Source organism: Ranitomeya imitator, chromosome 1, assembly GCF_032444005.1.
Source record: "Ranitomeya imitator isolate aRanImi1 chromosome 1, aRanImi1.pri, whole genome shotgun sequence".
In the NCBI taxonomy this organism is placed as follows: domain Eukaryota; kingdom Metazoa; phylum Chordata; class Amphibia; order Anura; family Dendrobatidae; genus Ranitomeya; species Ranitomeya imitator.
This window is the reverse complement of record NC_091282.1, coordinates 47,756,528-47,780,586: the sequence shown is the minus strand read 5'-3', so window position 1 is coordinate 47,780,586 and position 24,059 is coordinate 47,756,528. Positions and strand designations below refer to the sequence as shown.

Genomic DNA, 24,059 nt, shown 5'->3' with positions numbered 1-24,059 from the left:
TGGTCTGTACCGTACCTCAGCATTCACTTCTTCACTGCCCTAAACCAACAGGAATGCTGACACCACTTCACTACCCTCTGCTCTGCCCTAGACCACCAGGGATCACAGCAATAACATCATTATTGCCCAAGCCCACCAAAGAGGCTGGCATTAAACCCATCTCTGTTCTAGATTCCAAGATGTTTACATCTGATGAAAGCACCAAAGCAGCAGCGCCTCCTACCACCAGGGCTGCAGACACAACGTTTCGGTGCCCCAGACTAACAGGAATGCTGACGGTCACCCCATTCATTGCCTGCACAATCCCCTTCTACTAGACCACTGAGGAAATTTGGCAGTAACTTCTCTAGACCAGCAGGGATGCGCAGTTCTAGACTCCAGGTATATGATATTAAACCTATAAGATACCCTAGAGCACCAGGGACATTGACTAACTTCGTTTCTGCCCTAGACCACCAGAGAGCCTGACCATTTCTTAATTGCCCTAGACTACCTGACCTCCTCTCTATCCTCTAGAATGCATGTAAGAGGATTAATTTCACTTACTGAATACCCTAGACCACCAGGGATATTACTATACACCCCATGTACAGACACGACCAAAAATGTTGGCAGTAAATGCTACCACCATGGAAGTTGCGAGTAACTAGTCTGTTTTAGGCCAACAGGAATAGGGTCACTAACCCAAGTAGTACCCCAGCCCACCAGGGATACTGACATTAACACTTAGCCCATGTCCTCTGCAGCTCTGCCCACAAACTATAAAGACTTAGAGGGAATATTAATAGGGGTATTCCCATCTCCAAGGTCCTCCTCCAATATGTAGAAGGTGTAACAATAATAATATTAGCAAATACCTTCAATTAGAAATGTAGGATAGTTCTTCTGATTCACAATGTTGCTTACCCCATGTGCAGTTTAGATATCCATGGTTACGACCACTCATCATATAGGGACAGTTAGTTGTTTGTGGTCGTAGCCAAGGATACCTAAGCTACTGAAGTGCCTGCAAATGGAGAAAGCGACAAAGCGAATCAGAAGAACTATAGCACCTTTCTAATTGGAAGAATTTGCTGCTAATATTATTACTACTACTACACCTACTACATATTGGGATAGGATCCCAACTAACTAACTACGTCCGTGGTTCCAGACATAGCATTGTAGGATTGGGCAACCCTGGCGCTTTTGGTCTTCTCCATCAGTAGGACCCTCTAGGTACAGATAAACGGTGTACTGTACCTTTAAATAAACTTGCAACATAAAAAGTCAGTTACATATGTTAAAATAATGGTGCAAACAAAGAGGCCATAGTGGATAAGGAAAACCACTGGGGGTGCATTAATGTGTAGAGATCAATCATGCCACAATCCGAAAATAAAGTCAGGACACCGGTGTTATCACACTGGCCATGCGGCAAGGTCACGCCCGCCAACAGCTCAGACTCAGAGGTACAGCCCAATACAGACCAGGATTAAAGGGGTTTTTGATGGGATTAAGCAAATGTCGGATGCTTCACCACTGAGGGTTAATTTTGACCTAAAGGCTGCCACCAGTTATGCGCCTCTTTCTCTCTAGTGTTTAATTTGCCTGCAGTGCCCCCACTGGAAGAACAAAGAATTACAGTCAAATTGAAACTAATGGGCTGTCTGTATAACACAAGCCTGTGGGGTCCTCCAGAACGAGACCACCTTCCCACAAGTGGGTTGTACACTAAATGGGAGGTTTTTTTGTTTGTTTTTGCAATAAATCAAAGTTTATACATTAAAGAGATTAATAGTTTTATATTAATTACTTGTTGTCAGATATATATATATATATATGCTATTTATAAATATATTTATCCTCTACGTACTTTAGTAATTTGATTCATTAGGTAATTCCTTCTCTATATGGTTTTTTTTTACTTCCTATGACTACTTTTGAGAGGACATCACAGGAGGATGGCTTCAGCTTCTATCACCCTCTCCCCCTGAAACAGGACGTCATTAGGAAGCGGCTCCGTGATCATCTGCCACAGCTACTGTCACCACCGTCCCGATGTCTCGTTTCAGGGGGTTGATGGAGAAGTGACTGCAGCGTCAGTATCAGCCACCACACTTCATCTGTCCCAGTAATCCGCATTTACCGTGGACACCACACTTCTGTTTCGCCACCGGCATCTTCAGTGGATGCCACTACATTTCTGTTTCACCGCCGACATCTTCAGTGCATGCCACTACATTTCTGTATTGCCACAGGCATCTTCAGTGGATGCCACTACATTTCTGTTTTGCCACCGGCATCTTCAGTGGATGCCACTACATTTCTGTTTCGCCACAGGGATCTTCAGTGCATGTCACTACATTTCTGTTTTGCCACCGGCATCTTCAGTGCATGCCACTACATTTCTGTTTTGCCACCGGCATCTTCAGTGGATGCCACTACATTTCTGTTTTGCCACCGGCATCTTCAGTGGATGCCACTACATTTCTGTTTTGCCACAGGCATCTTCAGTGGATGTCACTACATTTCTGTTTGACCACCGGCATCTTCAGTGGATGCCACTACATTTGTTTCTTCACAGGCATCTTCAGTGGATGCCACTACATTTCTGTTTCACCGCCGGCATCTTCAGTGGATGCCACTACATTTGTTTCTTCACAGGCATCTTCAGTGGATGCCACTACATTTCTGTTTCACCGCCGGCATCTTCAGTGGATGCCACTACATTTCTGTTTCGCCACAGGCATCTTCAGTGGATGCCACTACATTTCTGTTTCGCCACCGGCATCTTCAGTGGATGCCACTACATTTCTGTTTCACCGCCGACATCTTCAGTGCATGCCACTACATTTCTGTTTCGCCACAGGGATCTTCAGTGGATGCCACTACATTTCTGTATTGCCACAGGCATCTTCAGTGGATGCCACTACATTTCTGTTTTGCCACCGGCATCTTCAGTGGATGCCACTACATTTCTGTTTCGCCACAGGGATCTTCAGTGCATGTCACTACATTTCTGTTTTGCCACCGGCATCTTCAGTGGATGCCACTACATTTCTGTTTCGCCACAGGCATCTTCAGTGCATGCCACTACATTTCTGTTTTGCCACAGGCATCTTCAGTGCATGTCACTACATTTCTGTTTTGCCACCGGCATCTTCAGTGGATGCCACTACATTTCTGTTTCGCCACAGGCATCTTCAGTGGATGCCACTACATTTCTGTTTTGCCACCGGCATCTTCAGTGGATGCCACTACATTTCTGTTTTGCCACAGGCATCTTCAGTGGATGTCACTACATTTCTGTTTGACCACCGGCATCTTCAGTGGATGCCACTACATTTGTTTCTTCACAGGCATCTTCAGTGGATGCCACTACATTTCTGTTTCACCGCCGGCATCTTCAGTGGATGCCACTACATTTGTTTCTTCACAGGCATCTTCAGTGGATGCCACTACATTTCTGTTTCACCGCCGGCATCTTCAGTGGATGCCACTACATTTCTGTTTCGCCACAGGCATCTTCAGTGGATGCCACTACATTTCCGTTTCGCAGTCGGCATCTTCAGTGCATGCCACTACATTTCTGTTTCACCGCCGGCATCTTCAGTGGATGCCACTACATTTGTTTCTTCACAGGCATCTTCAGTGGATGCCACTACATTTCTGTTTCACCGCCGGCATCTTCAGTGGATGCCACTACATTTCTGTTTCGCCACAGGCATCTTCAGTGGATGCCACTACATTTCTGTTTCGCAGTCGGCATCTTCAGTGCATGTCACTACATTTCTTTTTCACCACAGGAATCTTCAGTGCATGCCACTACATTTCTTTTTCGCCACAGGCATCTTCAGTGCATGTCACTACATTACTCTTTCACTGCCGGCATCTTCAGTGGATGTCACTACATTTCTGTTTCGCCGCCGGCATCTTCAGTGGCCACTGCCACATTTCTGTTTCTGCTGCCATCATTTCAGGAAAAGAGATGCCGATGCAATAAGCAGGGACTGTGGTGGTAGACAATGAAAATCCAGGAGGAGGAGATAGAAGTGTGGCCGGGCAGCGGGGTCAGAAGTATGGAAAAAGTTATTGAAAATAAGGGTGGAGGGGACAGAAGTGTGGCAGTGGCTACTGAAGCTACAGTCCCTTCTCCACTCATCCCTTTGAAATACGACATCATGAGGGGACGCCGGTGACCGTAGCAGTACTAAGCGATCGCAGAACGACTCCCTGATGACGTTCTGTTTTGGGTGGGTAAAAGAAGCCGTGGGGAAGTGACTGCAGGACCATCCTCCTGTGACGTCCCGTTTCAGACTCCCCACAAATGAAACATCACAGGAAGTAAAACAAATAAAATTAACAGATATAGAAAATTAGCTGTATAGGGAGAATGGTAGGGAATTTTTAAAGTAGAGCAAATGACAAAAGTGGTTTTAATTTAGAGACTAAAAATCTGCACTGAGCAGGCGTCCAAATATCACTTGGACATGGCTCTTTAGAAAAGAGTGATCTGAAAAACTGGAACGGTCAAAACAGATGGAAGAACACGAGCAGGACGGAGTCTCACCCGCAAGATGTAAAGAAGTTAGGCTTTATTCACCACGAGAAAGCAGAGCGGTGAACCACAATGTATATTATAAAGTTGCAGACCTTTTAACCATATAGATGGTTAATGATTTGTCCAATTCATTGTTAAGCCCATCACAGCATGTCCTTTTGCTGGAAATTCGATAGTCTCTAATGTGTGCGAGAACCTATTAAAAAGTGTCCAATTTTCGTGCAGCACCACTAGTATGTACAATTATCCTGCAGCTCCACTAGTGTGTACAATTTTCCTGCAGCACCATTAGTGTCCAATTTTCCTGTAGCACCACTAGTGTGTCCAATTTCGATGCAGCACCACTAGTGTGTCCAATTTTCCTGCAGCTCCACTAGTGTGTACAATTTTCCTGCAGCACCATTAGTGTCCAATTTTCCTGCAGCACCACTAGTGTGTCCAATTTCGATGCAGCACCACTAGTGTGTCCAATTTTCCTGCAGCACCACTAGTGTGTCCAATTTTCCTGCAGCTCCACTAGTGTGTCCAATTTTCCTGCAGCTCCACTAGTGAGTACAATTTTCCTGCAGCTCCACTAGTGTGTCCAATTTTCCTGAGCACCACTAGTGTGTCTAATTTTCCTGCAGCACCACTAGTGTGTCCAATTTTCCTGCAACACCACTAGTGTGTACAATTTTCCTGCGGTGCCACTAGTGTGTACAATTTTCCTAAAAACAGTTCCAATAAACGTAGGCAAAGCAGTAACGTTGTACTACATTTTGAGAAAATTGTGACAGTCTTTACCAAATATTAGATAGTTTTTTGGATGGTGTTACACTAAAGTGCTGCGGAATTTGTTGGCGCTATATAAATAAAAATTATTATATTATTATTTCTCTGAGGACTATGGGATTACACTAAAATCTCAAAATCTGTATTCCGGATCTGTTGAGCGGTACATCCACTGGGGAGCATTAATGACTTCCGGCTCACAGATGACTGCTTCCATTAAGATTCTGCAACTTTTCTAGTCCAATTTAGGGGAAAAAAAAAAATTGTATTGCAGCCTTTTGTTCTGTGCGCCGGAGATCATGGACGTCCACAGTTTTATGCATTGGCCATTGTGGTAACAACTCATTGCATGACTTATTTTCCCGTATCTCTGGTGTGGAGGCAAAGCAAACATACAAAATAAGTCAATATATACTGTAATTTATCAAATAAATCAATCAAAATCACAAAACGTTGTTAATCTTCTGCAAACTCAAAACCGAAAAGTTTCAGGGGGGAGGGGTCAAATGCAAATACGGTACCGTAGGAGGGCACTACATGTCCGTTACCATTGTCTCCACACATCAACACTTGACTTCCTGAATAAAGAGTAAGATCACATTGCTTTCATATCCTGACACTTGTAGAGGGAGAAAAATTTCTGGCGGCAAGAAACCATAGAAAACTGTAGTACTGCTCACTGCCACTAGGTGGCAATGTAAAGGCCATTTCAACAAATAACTCTGCAGAAAGGAAGCGGACTAGAACCACAGCGCCACCTATTGGCACCAGAGTTCTAATCCTCCCATTCTGAAGAGGTGATTTGTATATTTAATTTCCCAGAAGAGCATGCATGGCATACAAGTCTCATCACTCTGACATGTCACGCTCCTAAAGGAGAAACCTTACCCCTTAGATCCAAAAAAAAAAAAATCAGCATTTTATTTTGTATTATTGCCTGTGAAGTCCTCTTACATAATAAGCTGCTGTTACAAATGTAACAGAGCATCCTGGGCCGGGCCCCCCATACAGAACTGCCACTATAGATTATGCGCCCTCACTCCTCTTGTATGAATTAGTAATGATTTGCTGCATCTCGATGTATCCACCGAATTCTAAAGCGCGTCGGAATATGTTGGCGCTATAGAAAATATTAATAATGATTACTTTTTTTTAATATTATTACCACTTCGATGGTCAGCTCTTCTATATCTATAAATCAACATTAAGTCGGCTACATGTGCCTAACAAACAAAGTTATACAATAACCCCAATTCTCTAATATATATATATATATATATATATATATATATATATATATATATATATACAGTGGGGCAAAAAAGTATTTAGTCAGTCAGCAATAGTGCAAGTTCCACCACTTAAAAAGATGAGAGGCGTCTGTAATTTACATCATAGGTAGACCTCAACTATGGGAGACAAACTGAGAAAAAAAAATCCAGAAAATCATATTGTCTGTTTTTTTATCATTTTATTTGCATATTATGGTGGAAAATAAGTATTTGGTCAGAAGCAAAATTTCATCTCAATACTTTGTAATATATCCTTTATTGGCAATGACAGAGGTCAAACGTTTTCTGTAAGTCTTCACAAGATTGCCACACACTGTTGTTGGCCCATTCCTCCATGCAGATCTTCTCTAGAGCAGTGATGTTTTTGGCTTTTCGCTTGGCAACACGGACTTTCAACTCCCTCCAAAGGTTTTCTACAGGGTTGAGATCTGGAGACTGGCTAGGCCACTCCAGGACCTTGAAATGCTTCTTACGAAGCCACTCCTTCGTTGCCCTGGCGGTGTGCTTTGGATCATTGTCATGTTGAAAGACCCAGCCACGTTTCATCTTCAATGCCCTTGCTGATGGAAGGAGGTTTGCACTCAAAATCTCACGATACATGGCCCCATTCATTCTTTCATGTACCCGGATCAGTCGTCCTGGCCCCTTTGCAGAGAAACAGCCCCAAAGCATGATGTTTCCACCACCATGCTTTACAGTAGGTATGGTGTTTGATGGATGCAACTCAGTATTCTTTTTACTCCAAACACGACAAGTTGTGTTTCTACCAAACAGTTCTAGTTTGGTTTCATCAGACCATAGGACATTCTCCCAAAACTCCTCTGGATCATCCAAATGCTCTCTAGCAAACTTCAGACGGGCCCGGACATGTACTGGCTTAAGCAGTGGGACACGTCTGGCACTGCAGGATCTGAGTCCATGGTAGCGTAGTGTGTTACTTATGGTAGGCCTTGTTACATTGGTCCCAGCTCTCTGCAGTTCATTCACTAGGTCCCCCCGCTTGGTTCTGGGATTTTTGCTCACCGTTCTTGTGATCATTCTGACCCCATGGGGTGGGATTTTGCGTGGAGCCCCAGATCGAGGGAGATTATCAGTGGTCTTGCATGTCTTCCATTTTCTAATTATTGCTCCCACTGTTGATTTCTTCACTCCAAGCTGGTTGGCTATTGCAGATTCAGTCTTCCCAGCCTGGTGCAGGGCTACAATTTTGTTTCTGGTGTCCTTTGACAGCTCTTTGGTCTTCACCATAGAGAAGTTTGGAGTCAGACTGTTTGAGGGTGTGCACAGGTGTCTTTTTATACTGATAACAAGTTTAAACAGGTGCCATTACTACAGGTAATGAGTGGAGGAAAGAGGAGACTCTCAAAGAAGAAGTTACAGGTCTGTGCGAGCCAGAAATCTTGATTGTTTGTTTCTGACCAAATACTTATTTTCCACCATAATATGCAAATAAAATGATAAAAAAACAGACAATGTGATTTTCTGGATTTTTTTTTCTCAGTTTGTCTCCCATAGTTGAGGTCTACCTATGATGTAAATTACAGACGCCTCTCATCTTTTTAAGTGGTGGAACTTGCACTATTGCTGACTGACTAAATACTTTTTTGCCCCACTGTATATATATATATATATATATATATATATATATTTTATTATTTTTTTAATATTGGGGAAAGAACATTACTTACTGTGATCTATGTAAAACGTTCTGCCATCTAAGTGAATCCTCTCCTCCCAGCCAGGCTGTAAGAGAAAAAATGACAAATATCCATAACAATAAGAGCAAAAAGGCACAGCGTATTATATAGTGGCTGTGAATGGTACTGTGAGGATTCGGAAGAGAACTCGCAGCGCCAGTCACGGCCATTAAACATTGTACGGCGCTAACCAGTCAGGGTCCCCGCCAATCCTGTATAGATGATCTATCATTTGTATGAATTATCAATATTAAAACCACACAATAAAAAAAAACCTAATTACATAAAAAAGTTTTAAAACTTTTTAATATACTTTTCTGTTTCAACCATTTTTTTTGAGATATATACATTTGCTGTCAGTGAATACAAACATTTGTTTCTGTTCAGAGGCAGTAATTCTGTATATAGCTGGTCCTGCTCTCAATTGAGAAATGGATACAATTGTATTCTGTCTAGAAAATGTTATGTAATGTTATCAGTCTGGACTCCAAGGTGATCCATTGTAGCAAACTAGGAGGCCAAGAAATCACTGGTAGATGGGATGTAGTTAGTGCGGTCAGGTAATCACTGGTAGATGGGATGTAATTAGTGCGGTCAGGTAATCACTGGTGGATGGGGTGTAGTTAGTGCGGTCAGGTAATCACTGGTAGATGGGATGTAGTTAGTGCGGTCAGGTACTCACTGGTAGATGGGGTGTAGTTAGTGCGGTCAGGTAATCACTGGTAGATGGGATGTAATTAGTGCGGTCAGGTAATCACTGGTGGATGGGGTGTAGTTAGTGCGGTCAGGTACTCACTGGTGGATGGGATGTAGTTAGTGCGGTCAGGTACTCACTGGTAGATGGGATGTAGTTAGTGCGGTCAGGTACTCACTGGTGGATGGGATGTAATTAGTGCGGTCAGGTACTCACTGGTAGATGGGATGTAGTTAGTGCGGTCAGGTAATCACTGGTAGATGGGATGTAGTTAGTGCAGTCAGGCACTCACTGGTGGATGGGATGTAATTAGTGCGGTCAGGTACTCACTGGTAGATGGGATGTAGTTAGTGCGGTCAGGTACTCACTGGTAGATGGGATGTAGTTAGTGCGGTCAGGTACTCACTGGTAGATGGGATGTAGTTAGTGCGGTCAGGTAATCACTGGTGGATGGGATGTAATTAGTGCGGTCAGGTACTCACTGGTGGATGGGATGTAGTTAGTGCGGTCAGGTACTCACTGGTAGATGGGGTGTAGTTAGTGCGGTCAGGTAATCACTGGTGGATGGGGTGTAGTTAGTGCGGTCAGGTAATCACTGGTAGATGGGATGTAGTTAGTGCGGTCAGGTAATCACTGGTAGATGGGGTGTAGTTAGTGCGGTCAGGTACTCACTGGTGGATGGGATGTAGTTAGTGCGGTCAGGTACTCACTGGTAGATGGGATGTAGTTAGTGCGGTCAGGTAATCACTGGTGGATGGGATGTAGTTAGTGCGGTCAGGTACTCACTGGTAGATGGGATGTAGTTAGTGCGGTCAGGTACTCACTGGTAGATGGGGTGTAGTTAGTGCGGTCAGGTAATCACTGGTAGATGGGATGTAGTTAGTGCGGTCAGGTACTCACTGGTAGATGGGATGTAGTTAGTGCGGTCAGGTACTCACTGGTGGATGGGATGTAGTTAGTGCGGTCAGGTACTCACTGGTAGATGGGATGTAGTTAGTGCGGTCAGGTACTCACTGGTAGATGGGGTGTAGTTAGTGCGGTCAGGTAATCACTGGTAGATGGGATGTAGTTAGTGCGGTCAGGTAATCACTGGTAGATGGGATGTAATTAGTGCGGTCAGGTAATCACTGGTGGATGGGATGTAATTAGTGCGGTCAGGTACTCACTGGTGGATGGGATGTAGTTAGTGCGGTCAGGTACTCACTGGTAGATGGGGTGTAGTTAGTGCGGTCAGGTAATCACTGGTGGATGGGGTGTAGTTAGTGCGGTCAGGTAATCACTGGTAGATGGGATGTAATTAGTGCGGTCAGGTAATCACTGGTAGATGGGGTGTAGTTAGTGCGGTCAGGTAATCACTGGTAGATGGGATGTAATTAGTGCGGTCAGGTACTCACTGGTAGATGGGGTGTAGTTAGTGCGGTCAGGTACTCACTGGTAGATGGGGTGTAGTTAGTGCGGTCAGGTAATCACTGGTGGATGGGGTGTAGTTAGTGCGGTCAGGTAATCACTGGTAGATGGGATGTAATTAGTGCGGTCAGGTAATCACTGGTAGATGGGGTGTAGTTAGTGCGGTCAGGTAATCACTGGTAGATGGGGTGTAGTTAGTGCGGTCAGGTAATCACTGGTGGATGGGATGTAATTAGTGCGGTCAGGTACTCACTGGTAGATGGGATGTAATTAGTGCGGTCAGGTAATCACTGGTAGATGGGGTGTAGTTAGTGCGGTCAGGTAATCACTGGTGGATGGGATGTAATTAGTGCGGTCAGGTACTCACTGGTAGATGGGATGTAATTAGTGCGGTCAGGTAATCACTGGTAGATGGGGTGTAGTTAGTGCGGTCAGGTAATCACTGGTAGATGGGATGTAATTAGTGCGGTCAGGTACTCACTGGTAGATGGGGTGTAGTTAGTGCGGTCAGGTACTCACTGGTAGATGGGGTGTAGTTAGTGCGGTCAGGTAATCACTGGTGGATGGGATGTAATTAGTGCGGTCAGGTACTCACTGGTAGATGGGATGTAATTAGTGCGGTCAGGCACTCACTGGTAGATGGGATGTAGTTAGTGCGGTCAGGTACTCACTGGTGGATGGGATGTAGTTAGTGCGGTCAGGTACTCACTGGTAGATGGGATGTAGTTAGTGCGGTCAGGTACTCACTGGTAGATGGGGTGTAGTTAGTGCGGTCAGGTACTCACTGGTAGATGGGATGTAGTTAGTGCGGTCAGGTACTCACTGGTAGATGGGATGTAATTAGTGCGGTCAGGTACTCACTGGTAGATGGGATGTAGTTAGTGCGGTCAGGTAATCACTGGTGGATGGGATGTAGTTAGTGCGGTCAGGTAATCACTGGTGGATGGGATGTAATTAGTGCGGTCAGGTACTCACTGGTGGATGGGATGTAGTTAGTGCGGTCAGGTAATCACTGGTGGATGGGATGTAGTTAGTGCGGTCAGGTAATCACTGGTGGATGGGATGTAATTAGTGCGGTCAGGTACTCACTGGTGGATGGGATGTAATTAGTGCGGTCAGGTAATCACTGGTGGATGGGATGTAGTTAGTGCGGTCAGGTACTCACTGGTGGATGGGATGTAATTAGTGCGGTCAGGTAATCACTGGTGGATGGGGTGTAGTTAGTGCGGTCAGGTAATCACTGGTAGATGGGATGTAGTTAGTGCGGTCAGGTAATCACTGGTGGATGGGATGTAATTAGTGCGGTCAGGTACTCACTGGTGGATGGGATGTAATTAGTGCGGTCAGGTAATCACTGGTGGATGGGGTGTAGTTAGTGCGGTCAGGTACTCACTGGTGGATGGGATGTAGTTAGTGCGGTCAGGTACTCACTGGAAGAGGTCCCAGGTCGTTTGGATTTAAAGTGGCTTTAGTTCTCATATGTACAGGAAATTTCAAACGTGGATCTTCCTGTGAGACACGTAAATGTGATTAATACAGTAACCGTGGAAGACAAACCTGAAAGATTTAGACTTGACACAGAGGAGTATACAGGAGCTCATCCACTAAATACATAAAGCTTAGAATGGATTTCTTGGTAATTATATTACGTTTCTGAATGGCATGGTTATTGTTCCGTGCAGCACACTGTACATATGTATTGTGTATTAGATGTACAGCTGCAGTTTTGGGATCTGCTATTTCACCATATGACTTCTACAAGTATAAGTGAATTTTTCACCTATAAAAAGGCAAATAAAAAAAAATACATCGCAAAAAGCTGCAAAATGCAATCATGACAATACTTGAAACATTCGGTACATTAATGTGTAAGAGTTTTTAATTAAAGGGTTATTCCCAATCTGGCAAGCTATCACTTATCTGCAGAATTGTTGATAATGTGCTGATCGCTGGGGGGAACCTGACCTCCGAGACCCTAACAATCCTGATAATGGGGGTCTTTAATAACTAGCTAGTATGAATCGATGGCCAAGCATGTGAATTAAAGCTTCATTGTCTATGAGACTGATGGAGATAGAGGAGTGCAGTGCTCGGCTATGGTCCTTTTACTCCACATCCTTACTCTCTCTGCAGCATATCGCACCGGCGCGCGCAGCATCTCTCTACTTTTTGGGATTTAAGTTTTTTTTTATAAAGAGATCATAATTGTGATGGGGAAGCTCCAAACACAGTCTCCATTTATTTGGTTACATAACTAAAAAAAAAAAGTGGATTATAATCAAAGTCATTTAGTTTTCAGTAAAACTCAACATTTACGTCTGGTTCCGAAATGCTTCGTTTCTGTAAAAAGTTGAATGATTATTTTTGTTGGTAAAAATTAATTACTAGTTTGTTTGTCTGGTTCAGTTTTTCAAAGACTTAAAATAATAATTAAGATGGGGGGAGTGTAGGACTAGAAAAATAGCGCCACAAATGTCCACAGGTCGTGCGCGGTATTGCAGCTCTGCTGCATTCTTTTCAATATAAAGGAGCTACGCAAATATATAGCGCCACCTATAGAGCACCTAATGGAAGCAGCGACTCTAGAAGTCAGTATTGACCCTTTAACGAGCCTTGCAATATGACTTTGGATAAAAGCCAAAGCAGAATCTCAATTTGCAGACGCGGTGTTTCGGAGTTTTGCCTGCAAAATATGAGATCTGAATTGACTAGGTGTGAGGTTCTAAGGGGTAACGTGACAAGCCAAGCCTGGCATGTCTGAGTGAGGAGACTTCCAGCCATGCATGCTCCTCTCGGAAATTAAATGGTCCCTTTCCTCTCAAGAGACAATTTGCATACTTTATTTGACAGAGGAGCAAGTCTCCTCACTATGCATGGTGTACAAGTGTCCTCACTATGCATGGTGTACAAGTGTCCTCACTATGCATGGTGTACAAGTGTCCTCACTATGCATGGTGTACAAGTGTCCTCACTATGCATGGTGTACAAGTGTCCTCACTATGCATGGTGTACAAGTGTCCTCACTATGCATGGTGTACAAGTGTCCTCACTATGCATGGTGTACAAGTGTCCTCACTATGCATGGTGTACAAGTGTCCTCACTATGCATGGTGTACAAGTGTCCTCACTATGCATGGTGTACAAGTGTCCTCACTATGCATGGTGTACAAGTGTCCTCACTATGCATGGTGTACAAGTGTCCTCACTATGCATGGTGTACAAGTGTCCTCACTATGCATGGTGTACAAGTGTCCTCACTATGCATGGTGTACAAGTGTCCTCACTATGCATGGTGTACAAGTGTCCTCACTATGCATGGTGTACAAGTGTCCTCACTATGCATGGTGTACAAGTGTCCTCACTATGCATGGTGTACAAGTGTCCTCACTATGCATGGTGTACAAGTCTCCTCACTATGCATGGTGTACAAGTCTCCTCACTATGCATGGTGTACAAGTCTCCTCACTATGCATTAGTCTCCTCACTATGCATGTTGTACAAATCTCCTCACTATGCATGGTGTACAAGTCTCCTCACTATGCATTAGTCTCCTCACTATGCATGGTGTACAAGTCTCCTCACTATGCGTGGTGTACAAGTCTCCTCACTATGCGTGGTGTACAAGTCTCCTCACTATGCATGGTGTACAAGTCTCCTCACTATGCGTGGTGTACAAGTCTCCTCACTATGCGTGGTGTACAAGTCTCCTCACTATGCGTGGTGTACAAGTCTCCTCACTATGCGTGGTGTACAAGTCTCCTCACTATGCATGCATGGTGTATAAGTCTCCTCACTCTGACATGCCAGGCTTGGCATTCTCCACAAGGAAATAAAGTTACCTCCTAGCCCCCAATATCACAAGACTCAACCCATGGACTATTTAAGGAGGAAAGCCGCCATAGTTGTTGTAGTATAACCACATGGCTTCTGTGTAATCATGCGCCTGTTTACATGGGACTGAACAGAAGCAGGGCTCATCTCATGCGGAAGGGTCGATTCTAGGTTATTTAGGGTGCTGGGCATGTGCAGCCATTGCTCCATTCACAGGTGGCACTTTAGAGCCCCAATTGGCTTTTTGCACAGTATTAGAAAAAAAACCAAACATGGCTGCTTTCTTTCAAAACCAGCACCACACCTGTCCATAGATTGTCCGCAGAGTCTATCCGCAATACCATTCTCAACCAGCGGACATGGGTGGCACTGTTTCTGGAAGCAGCCATGGTTTTTCCTTTTCTTAGGATAAGTAAACTTTCAAGGACAATTTTTTTTTTTGCTTATATTTGGGATAAAAATATTTTTTGCAGTTGAAAAAATGTGCACAAGTAGATAATTCCAGGCTTCTTGTATCCCAGCACAATTCTGTCTGCAGAATGAATGGACTGAGAATCCGTCAGCGAGCTATTCTACGAGTATACGGTTCCCAGCCGTCCCTTTCAGAGACACACTCCGCTGATTTATGACCACATTAAAGCTCAGCATTGATGCGGTCAGTAGTCAAATAGCACACGGAAAGCAAAAAAAAGAGTTAAACTATCAGCACAAACTCACTGACTGATTCTCGGTTAACTTATTCTACAGCCAGTAGTAAAAGGTCAAATTGCTAAATTTTAGTGAAATACAATGGAAAAAATGATTTTTTTTTTTTTTTTTTAGCCAAAAATCCATACAAATGTCACCTCCATATCCTTTAAATGTGATCATTAAGTCAAAACGGTTCTTCTGAAAGGGGGGATCCGAAAGCGTAGACAATAGTGATGAGCGTTATCTGAGCATGCTCATGTGCTAACCAAGTAACTTCGGCGTGCTCGAAAAATATGTTTGAGTCACCGCGGATGTTCGACAGCTGCAACACATGCAGGGATTACCGTACCTGTTAGGCGGCGTTCACATTAGCGTTCCGCTAATGTGCGTCGCTGTTGCGTCGGCGACGCTGCGGCGACGCAGCGGCGACGCGCCCCTATGTTTAACATGGGGGACGCGTGCAGTTTTTTTGTTGCGTTTTCCGACACGTGCGTCGTTTCCGACGCTAGCGTCGGACGCAAGAAAAAGTTGCATTTTTCGTGCGTCCGATTTTCGTCAAAAAACGACGCACGCGTCGCAAAACGCAGCGTTTTTTTGTGCGTCGTGCGTTGCGTCGCCGACGCAGCGGCGCGCAACGCTAATGTGAACGTAGCCTTAGGTAATCAGCCGCGGGGACTCCAATATATTTTTCGAGCATGCCTTAAACACTCGGTTATCACCAGAGCATGCTAAGATAACACCTTATCCCCTACTGAACGAGCTCTAGGGAAAACACTCAAGATTCTGCAATGGAGGGGAGTCTTCAACGTGGAACCAAATGGATACAAGGACATGTCCTTTAAAAGGGTAATGGACATGACGACAGACCCTTTAAATAGCTAAGCCCCTTAAATTATTCATCCGGATGGGTGTGCTACATTGCAAATGGCAAGAAGGACCTCGGCCTAAACCCAGTACTCCCCATGGTAATTTCCAAAGAAAAGGTGCGTGATCCAGCCGGGTCGATCACAACGGGGTGTAGTCGGGCCCACCCGCTAGTTATTAAAGGGTCCATCTCCATGACTTTAATAGCACGATATGAGAGAACGTCTCCCCGGAGAGCGCCATAGTAGTAAAGTGTTGCTTACCCAGGTGGTAGTTTTGGTATTATGGTCAATAAAGAATGGCCTGCCATTTGGTGCTATTCGCATCTCCCAACCTGGCGGTAAGAAGCTCTGCGCCCCTTTGTGTTGTGGTTTGGGAGAGTTATATGGAGATGGTTGTGGCGACTGTGGATTGGACAGTGTATCCTTCACGGCGCGGCGCACTGGAAAGTCTTTCGCACCCTGTACGGTCAAACACAATGCAGACGTAACAAGGATTAATTGTCAATTAGTACGGTGAGAAATTCATGCGAAACAAGATAAAAAAAACCCAAAAAAGAATATATTAATTAAAATAAATTCCCAGAGCCAACGGCACGGCGAACATTTCCCACACATTAATTAGCTGCAAACCGAGTGTTAAGCATGCCGGCATTTAATGTGTGTTATTATGCATGATAGTGCCATCATCATCATCAACCTGTCCACACTACGTAGTAGACTAACTACAGCATTACTTATCGCGTGCTGGTCCTGCTTCACAGACTGTATTGTACTTCAGAGCTGCATTCACAATTCTGCTAGCTAGAACTTAGCATTAGTAATTTTTCCTGCTGGATTTACTCATGCCCATAGACTTCCAAAAGTTCAATAACGATCCCTCCAGAGCCTCCATATGGAATCACAAGGACATTCCAAGGGATAAGACATTGACAGATAGGACACATTTACGAAAAAAAACAAAATATAAGAAGGATTGGGCAGGTTGAAATCCAGAATGCCTAATCCTTTGTAACTCTGTGCCATCAGCTTGGGTCCATATAGTTGTCTGGACCCACCAAATGAAGCACGGACGGATGGGTTAATTCCAATAGGTACAGATATCTTAAAGGCTATGTGCAATCCTACTATAAAGCTGAATAATCTGCAAAAAAAAAGAAAAAAAGAGCTCATGCTCCGCCCTCCTCTTCGTCCCTTTTCTCAGTGTTAGATATAGCAGCAGGGAGGGGATATCCACTGTGTAGATAGGGAGGAAGGCATTTAAAGTCTCCGGGAGGGCAGAGAGAAAAAAAAAAAAAAAGACTATACATGAGGAAAGCACAAAATTATTTGCAGGATAGAAACTATACTTCTTAATACATGGGCTAATGGAGGCGGCAGCAGCAGCAACTGGGATGCACATCATGTATTACTAGGAGAGACACAGATCTCTCATCCAGCCTATATTCCTGGGAGAGACACTCCCACAAATAAGAATCTGAAACTTAGAACTGGCTTTAAGCTGCATATGAAGGGGGGTCTTAAAATGAATGCAGGAATAAAGGTAGCCTGTCCATAGCCTAAGCTATGTGCTCTGTACTAAACCAGCAGGAGATGCTAGAAAATGGGAATTCTGAATGCAACAATGAGTGAGTGCAGTCTACAATCAGTTCTGTATCTCAGACTCAGCACATTATTAAAAAGCAAAATAATGCCCCAATATTCCACATTGCAAATAGATTTGTAGCTCGGTAAACTAAAATAGCACCGAAAGAAAACCATCTACACTGTAAAAGGCTATAACCACCTCGCAAACAAAATTAATTTCATCGTCCCAATGCAGTTAAATAAAGCAACTTTTCAGAGGGTCCCGATGATCAAAAATTCCCTCCCGTTTTGCATCTGCAGGACATATGCATCCTATTGTAAACTACTAACAGACCCTTGTGAGTTTGATCCTCCAGCCATTCTTCCTTCCATCCATCATCTACTTGCCAACGAATGAGAAGTAGACCAGCAAGATGAAAGTCGGCAAGAAAGTCCGTAGCGTCAGACTACGCAGGGTTCGTTTGTAGTCTGTAACCATGGGAACACATCTCTCCACAGGAGCTTTGGACCCGAGATGGTAGAACACTTTTTCATCAGGATAATTTGCTTTATTTTTCATTTTAGACACATAGGACAATGGAAAAAAAAAATATTTGCCAAGGTGGACAAAGGTTTACTTAGCCATGTCAGAAGATCTCATCAGGATGAACGATCGGACCTGTGGAAGGTCGAGTTCCACCAAACTTTAGTCCAAAATTTGGATCGGGGCCTGAACCGTATATTAATCCATGGTCTCATTCTCAATTGTACAATGGACATTAAGGAAAGTCCATGTTCAGAGTTTGGTGCGAATCCCAAACTTTACAGTTCGTGTTCGCTCACGTCTAATCATCAGCAAAGGTCTGAGCTCGGAGACTGTCGTCAATCAGGACAAGGACTTTGGTTTATTGAGAGATTCTGACAACAGCCTCTACACGTCTCATGGAGGGGCAAGGTGCTCATACTAGCAACGAGTGGAGTTTAAAGGGAGTCTGACAGCAGAAAATGACTGTTCAAACCGAGCTCAGGCGCTCAGTTTGCACGCTTGGCCAGGACAAACTATTCGTAGGACCTTCCAACTATCTGTTTTCCATCTACCTCCACCTTCTTCTTGTTCCTGTAAAGCTAGAGTTGTCAATCAAAGAAGAGATGGAGCGGAGATAGATGGAAAACAAGTAGGTGGGAAGGTGGGCTGAACATTTTTGCTAAGCTGAGTGTGCACAGGGCTCCTGGGCTTGGTGGTTTGACAAGTAATTCTCTGCGGATAGATCCACTTTAAGGAGCAAATCACTGATGGCATCATCTGCCATGTCCTATTATCGGAAGTGACAACGCAAGTCGTGGTCATTACGTAGACAAAGCAGATGTTATATAGCCAAAAAAAGCAGAAAGCATCGTCAAGGCATTCTTTGGTGACTTTGAGAACCAGCACTTGAAAAAAATATTTCCATACAAGACTTCTATAGGTCTCAGAACACTCGATCTCATGATTGATGACAACAGCTTATTTTTTTTCCCATAAAAAAAAGATTATTAGATTGAGATCTAGAACAACTTTTTTGGGTCTAAGAACATGGAGCAAACATTGGTTCCTTGACTCCCATTTGGCGCTATATGGCCAATGGAGATCTTGTACCCAACTCAACTCTGATTTGCCTCAACGCAGAGGTGAACATCTTCTCCTTCATGGCATGGATACAACATTAGAAAAGAAGAAACTTGACAGGATCTGTGAAAGGATGGGCGCCATGTTTCCAATTTATAACATAAAAGATCGGTAAGGTTCACCCATCAGATGTCTCCTTGGGCACCGGCACTTGGGCTTATGAAGAGGATGCATGGACCACTTGTAGAACATGGACAAAATCCAAAACCAAGTGAAAAGGTCCAGTGCCAAAAAAAGTTAAATCTTTTTTTATTAGTTCACATTAAAATCAAAATGACAACATCATAGGTTTTCACATTTTGGACCAACTTGGTTCTAACTCTTGGGGAAGACTGGTTAGATGCGTCAACCCACCATGATGCCATCTTGGCTCGAATGTGAAAATATGAACACTTTGGATCTTAACTTTTTTGAGTCTGGACCTTATTTTTGGAAACTTTTTATTTATCTGTACACCTGAGTTTTCTTTTTCCATGTCCATGCTTTGCTTGGTTTAGTCTTTCGAGAAACACCATTGGTGGAAACCAATAAAAGAACATTTTCATAATTTCTAAAAACAGGAATATTAAGCAAATATTAATACAAAAAATCCCACCCAAACCCAGAGAAGAATAGGTGACATAAACAACAACCAATAGACACGACAGACATACAATAATACAAGTATAAAGAGAATAAAGATGTTCAAATAAAAATCAGCAAGAAGAAAATCAAGAAAAGTTACGAAGCGAAAATGATAAAAGAAACCAGAAGATGAGAACAGAGTTTACGTTATAAAGCATGAAGAGCGAGAGGAGCGATGCCGGCGGAGAGGCCATCAGCCCTTGCCAAAGTTAGAAAATGAAAATAAGATTGCGGAGACTTTGTGAGCAGAAGAACAAGACGACGACAAGGTCCATATTAGATGAGAGAGACTCTCACCTCCAGAGGAGCAGATAAAGTAACTGTGGGGGAACTGAGACTACGAGGCCGCCTGATCTGAGGTTCGCTCAGATGGTTGCTACTGTTTGAGGTGGATCCGACCGCACCGTCTTCAGCGTGCTAGTTTAGAGGCAAAACATAGTTAATCCTAAATATCATCAATGAAAGAAGAGTGAGATTCAACTTAAAGGACAATGCCAACCAAAACGCAAAACTGGACGTATTATTATAAGTTCATCTTTGTGTAGTGTAAGGTGTCTAGACATCCCAGAAGCACCATTAATAGTATTCTCAGAGCTAATACAGAGTTACAACAAGCTTTTTAACCCAGAGCTGAACTCCCTATTCTGCTGGTGGAGTCACTGTGTACACACTTATCCTATATTGATCCTGAGTTACATCGTGTATTATATACCCCAGAGCTGCACTCACTATTCTGCTGGTGCAGTCACTGTGTACATACATTACATTACTGATCCTGTACTGACCCTGAGTTACATCCTGTATTATACCCCAGAGCTGCACTCACTATTCTGCTGGTGCAGTCACTGTGTACATACATTACATTACTGATCCTGAGTTACATCCTGTATTATACCCCAGTGCTGCACTCACTATTCTGCTGGAGTAATCACTGTGTACATACACTACATTACGGATCCTGGACTGATCCTGAGTTACATCCTTTATTATACTCCAGAGCTGCACTCACTATTCTGCTGGTGCAGTCACTGTGTACATACATTATTGATCCTGAGTTACATCCTGTATTATACCCCAGAGCTGCACTCACTATTCTGCTGGAGTAGTCACTGTGTACATACACGACATTACAGATCCTGGACTGATCCTGAGTTACATCCTGTATTATACCCCAGAGCTGCACTCACTATTCTGCTGGTGCAGCCACTGTGTACATACATTACTGATCCCGCATTACATCCTGTATTATACTCCAGAGCTGCACTCACTATTCTGCTGGAGTAGTCACTGTGTACATACACGACATTACAGATCCTGGACTGATCCTGAGTTACATCCTGTATTATACTCCAGAGCTGCACTCACTATTCTGCTGGTGCAGCCACTGTGTACATACATTACTGATCCCGCATTACATCCTGTATTATACTCCAGAGCTGCACTCACTATTCTGCTGGAGTAGTCACTGTGTACATACACGACATTACAGATCCTGGACTGATCCTGAGTTACATCCTGTATTATACTCCAGAGCTGCACTCACTATTCTGCTGGTGCAGTCACTGTGTACATACATTACGGATCCCGGACTGATCCTGAGTTAAATCCTGTATTATACCCCAGAGCTGCACTCACTATTCTGAAGGTGCAGTCACTGTGTAGATACATATACTGTACACTCCAGAGCTGTTTTCACTGTTGTGCAAGTGAATGCAGAATTGAAGTAATACAGGCGGTAACTCCAGATCAGCACAAAATAGCAAAGAACCAATTCTATTTTTTATGCATATGCAATCTAGATTTAGGCGAAAAATGTTTTAATTGATGGACATATTACTTTGTCTCGAAGGAGAAATCAATGCCGTATCCATAAAATACACCATAAATAACCGATGGGTGCGGGTCCCAGAGGAGGGATCCATATCTGTTTTTAGTGAGGGAATCCCCCATTCTCCTAGTATAACCGAGCTTCGCCCACCAGTGAGTGGAGAGGAGGCAGCGCATGCGCCGGTTCTCTCCATTTATTGATGTTGAAGTTCTCACTTGAGCTGAATTTTTACTTGACTATTATAGAACTTCTCCACTCACACGTGGTCGGAGTCCAGCTGGAATGGGGAATCCCGTACTCGTACAGGTCCAGACGTGGGGTCCTCTTTTCATCAGGCATTTATGGCACATCCTATTGATATGTTATGAAGGTCTCTCGTGAGACAACCTCTCAGCTAAGGACCCACGGTAGGTACCACATATCCCAGTGGGAAGGTCCACATCTGTCTCGAGAACAATAAAAAAGAAATTTTTGGCACTTCCATAAAATGAATGATAAGAGCGGCGCATGCGCAAACAATTCTCCATTCCATGATGAGGCACGGAGGACCCTGTTCTCTAGATAAGTGTAGGTACCATGGTAGAAACTGCATCTATTGGACATTTACGTCATACCCCATCAATAAGCCATAACCGGTCCTAAAAGCGCAAGAGCCGCCCTACTACAGAAAAAGTGGTCGCGTCTGTCTGGAACGGATAGTCATACCTGCACAATTGGTCGGGTCCATGTTGTTGTGCGATTGTTATGATTGACATAGTATGTGCGTCCTTTAGCGTCTTTCCTTTCTTCCCAGCCTGACGGTAACCCCGGAGTTGTGTGTACATAGGCCACCGAAGGCTGTTTGTGCAAGAAATTATTTTATTGCAAAAATGCAATTTATATATATAAAAAATCCAAATCTCTTCAAATCATATAGATCTGCAGTACAAAACTGCCAGTCAGATACAGACATTTTTTCTTATCACTAGAAACAGTACTACGTTACTTAAAGGAATTGGAAATATCTATCAAATATTCGAAAAGTGGTCTGAGGGTGGAGGAAGATCTGACCCCCGGGATCCATACCAAACCCGAGAATAATAAGGTCAATGTCCCCTGTGCGAATGGAGCGATACTGAGCATGTGCGACCACCGCAACATTCGCGGTCTACAGGAGTGGTCGTCACACATGCTCCCTACTACTCCCTTCACTTCGGGAACCCGATTCTTATGATCAGTGGGGATCCCAGCACTTGATAAATATCAGTAGCGAGAAGAATTGAGCTTCAATACAACAGACACGTCTACTTTTTCAATATTACGGTATTCGATCGTTAACTAAAATATCAACCATCATGGGAGAAATGGTAACGGGATTACCAAAAATCAGAAATACATAGATGCTTTCTCCAAAAAACAGCTCCATATCTGTCCATGTTGAAAAAAGTTCTTGAAGTGCTGAACCATAATACCACATACACTGTAAAATGGACGAACCACTGTTTGTTTTTTTTCTTTAACGAAAGCAGACAATTTATTAAACTATTATAAGATTAATTTCCCCACCCCACAAAAAAATAAAAAGCATCTTATCAGTGACTCTCGAGACTTTGGGACTCCCTATGAAGGCGACAAGAAAGCACTTCTCCATAAATCTCCAATGCCTCTTGGGCACCAGAATTGTTGGAGGAGGTAGGGGGTCCAGCTGCTGGACCACCAAAAGATTATACTTTGATATGCCCTAGAATGCATTTTTAGGCCCCCGATAGAGCAATATAAATAATAGTATTCGCTTAAAAGCAACTGAATAGGTGATAAACCCAAGAGATCGATGGAGGTCCATCCTCACCGAAACCTCAGTCCCCCATTACCTCCAGCAGAAAGACCAACTAGAAGCAGTGTGAATGTAGTAGTAGTCGAGCATTTGCTTGCCTCTCTTGCTCCACTCAAAAATTATGGCATTTACAAAAACAGTCCCATAGTCTTTGAACGCTAAAATGGAGGTCCTAGTGGTTCTTACACCATCCATCAAGTATCCAGAGGATAGGTGATAAAAGCTTCAGCAACTAGGGGCCAGCATAAATGTTGACTTATGAGTATTGTTTTTTTAAAGTCTTAAGATACTTCAGTAAAAACTACATTTACCAAAAAGCCAATGTGGCAAAAACGCTACAATGAATAAAACCGAAAAGTGACCAAACCACTGTGATGCCTGGGATAAAACTAAAATGACAAAGACCGAATACAATAAATTTTAATAATGTAATGGAATTTCACCCCATATGAGGTTACGAGCTTATAACAGATTTGGCCAAAAAGACAAGATTGTCCTACTACAACCATCTAGACATTACCGTGGAATCCTCTACACCGGTCACAGTTGAAGACCGCGCTCTTCTAGTTGTGAAGCTGGGCTGTTGAACAATAACGCAACCATTAAAAAAAAAAGTTCCACAGGTTCATTTTGAGGAATAGTTAATCGTTAGCCAAGAAGAAGAATTGTTAAGGAAGAGGAGTTTGATTTCCAAGAATAATTTTGTAAGTAACTTAAGAATCATTGATTGGATCAATTTCCCAAAGACAGATGTAGAGTTTTCAAGAACATCCA

General features: G+C 43.4%; 1 protein-coding gene across 15 annotated transcripts in view; it reads right to left on the bottom strand.

The window, feature by feature from the left end:
- NEDD4L (NEDD4 like E3 ubiquitin protein ligase) overlaps positions 1-24,059 on the bottom strand; it is a 335,097-nt gene that overhangs the window by 44,621 nt on the left and 266,417 nt on the right. For 7 of the 15 annotated variants that reach the window (XM_069746056.1, XM_069746057.1, XM_069746048.1 and 4 more), the window contains 5 exons: positions 22,178-22,309; positions 19,942-20,061; positions 16,053-16,250; positions 11,836-11,913; positions 8,295-8,349 (listed from right to left, as the gene is read on the bottom strand). In XM_069746056.1, the coding sequence (XP_069602157.1) occupies positions 8,295-8,349; positions 11,836-11,913; positions 16,053-16,250; positions 19,942-20,061; positions 22,178-22,309 (583 nt within the window). Of the gene's footprint in view, positions 1-8,294; positions 8,350-11,835; positions 11,914-16,052; positions 16,251-19,941; positions 20,062-22,177; positions 22,310-23,805; positions 23,866-24,059 lie in introns of all 15 variants that reach the window. The other 8 variants (XM_069746051.1, XM_069746052.1, XM_069746046.1 and 5 more) reach the window with 2 other exon arrangements.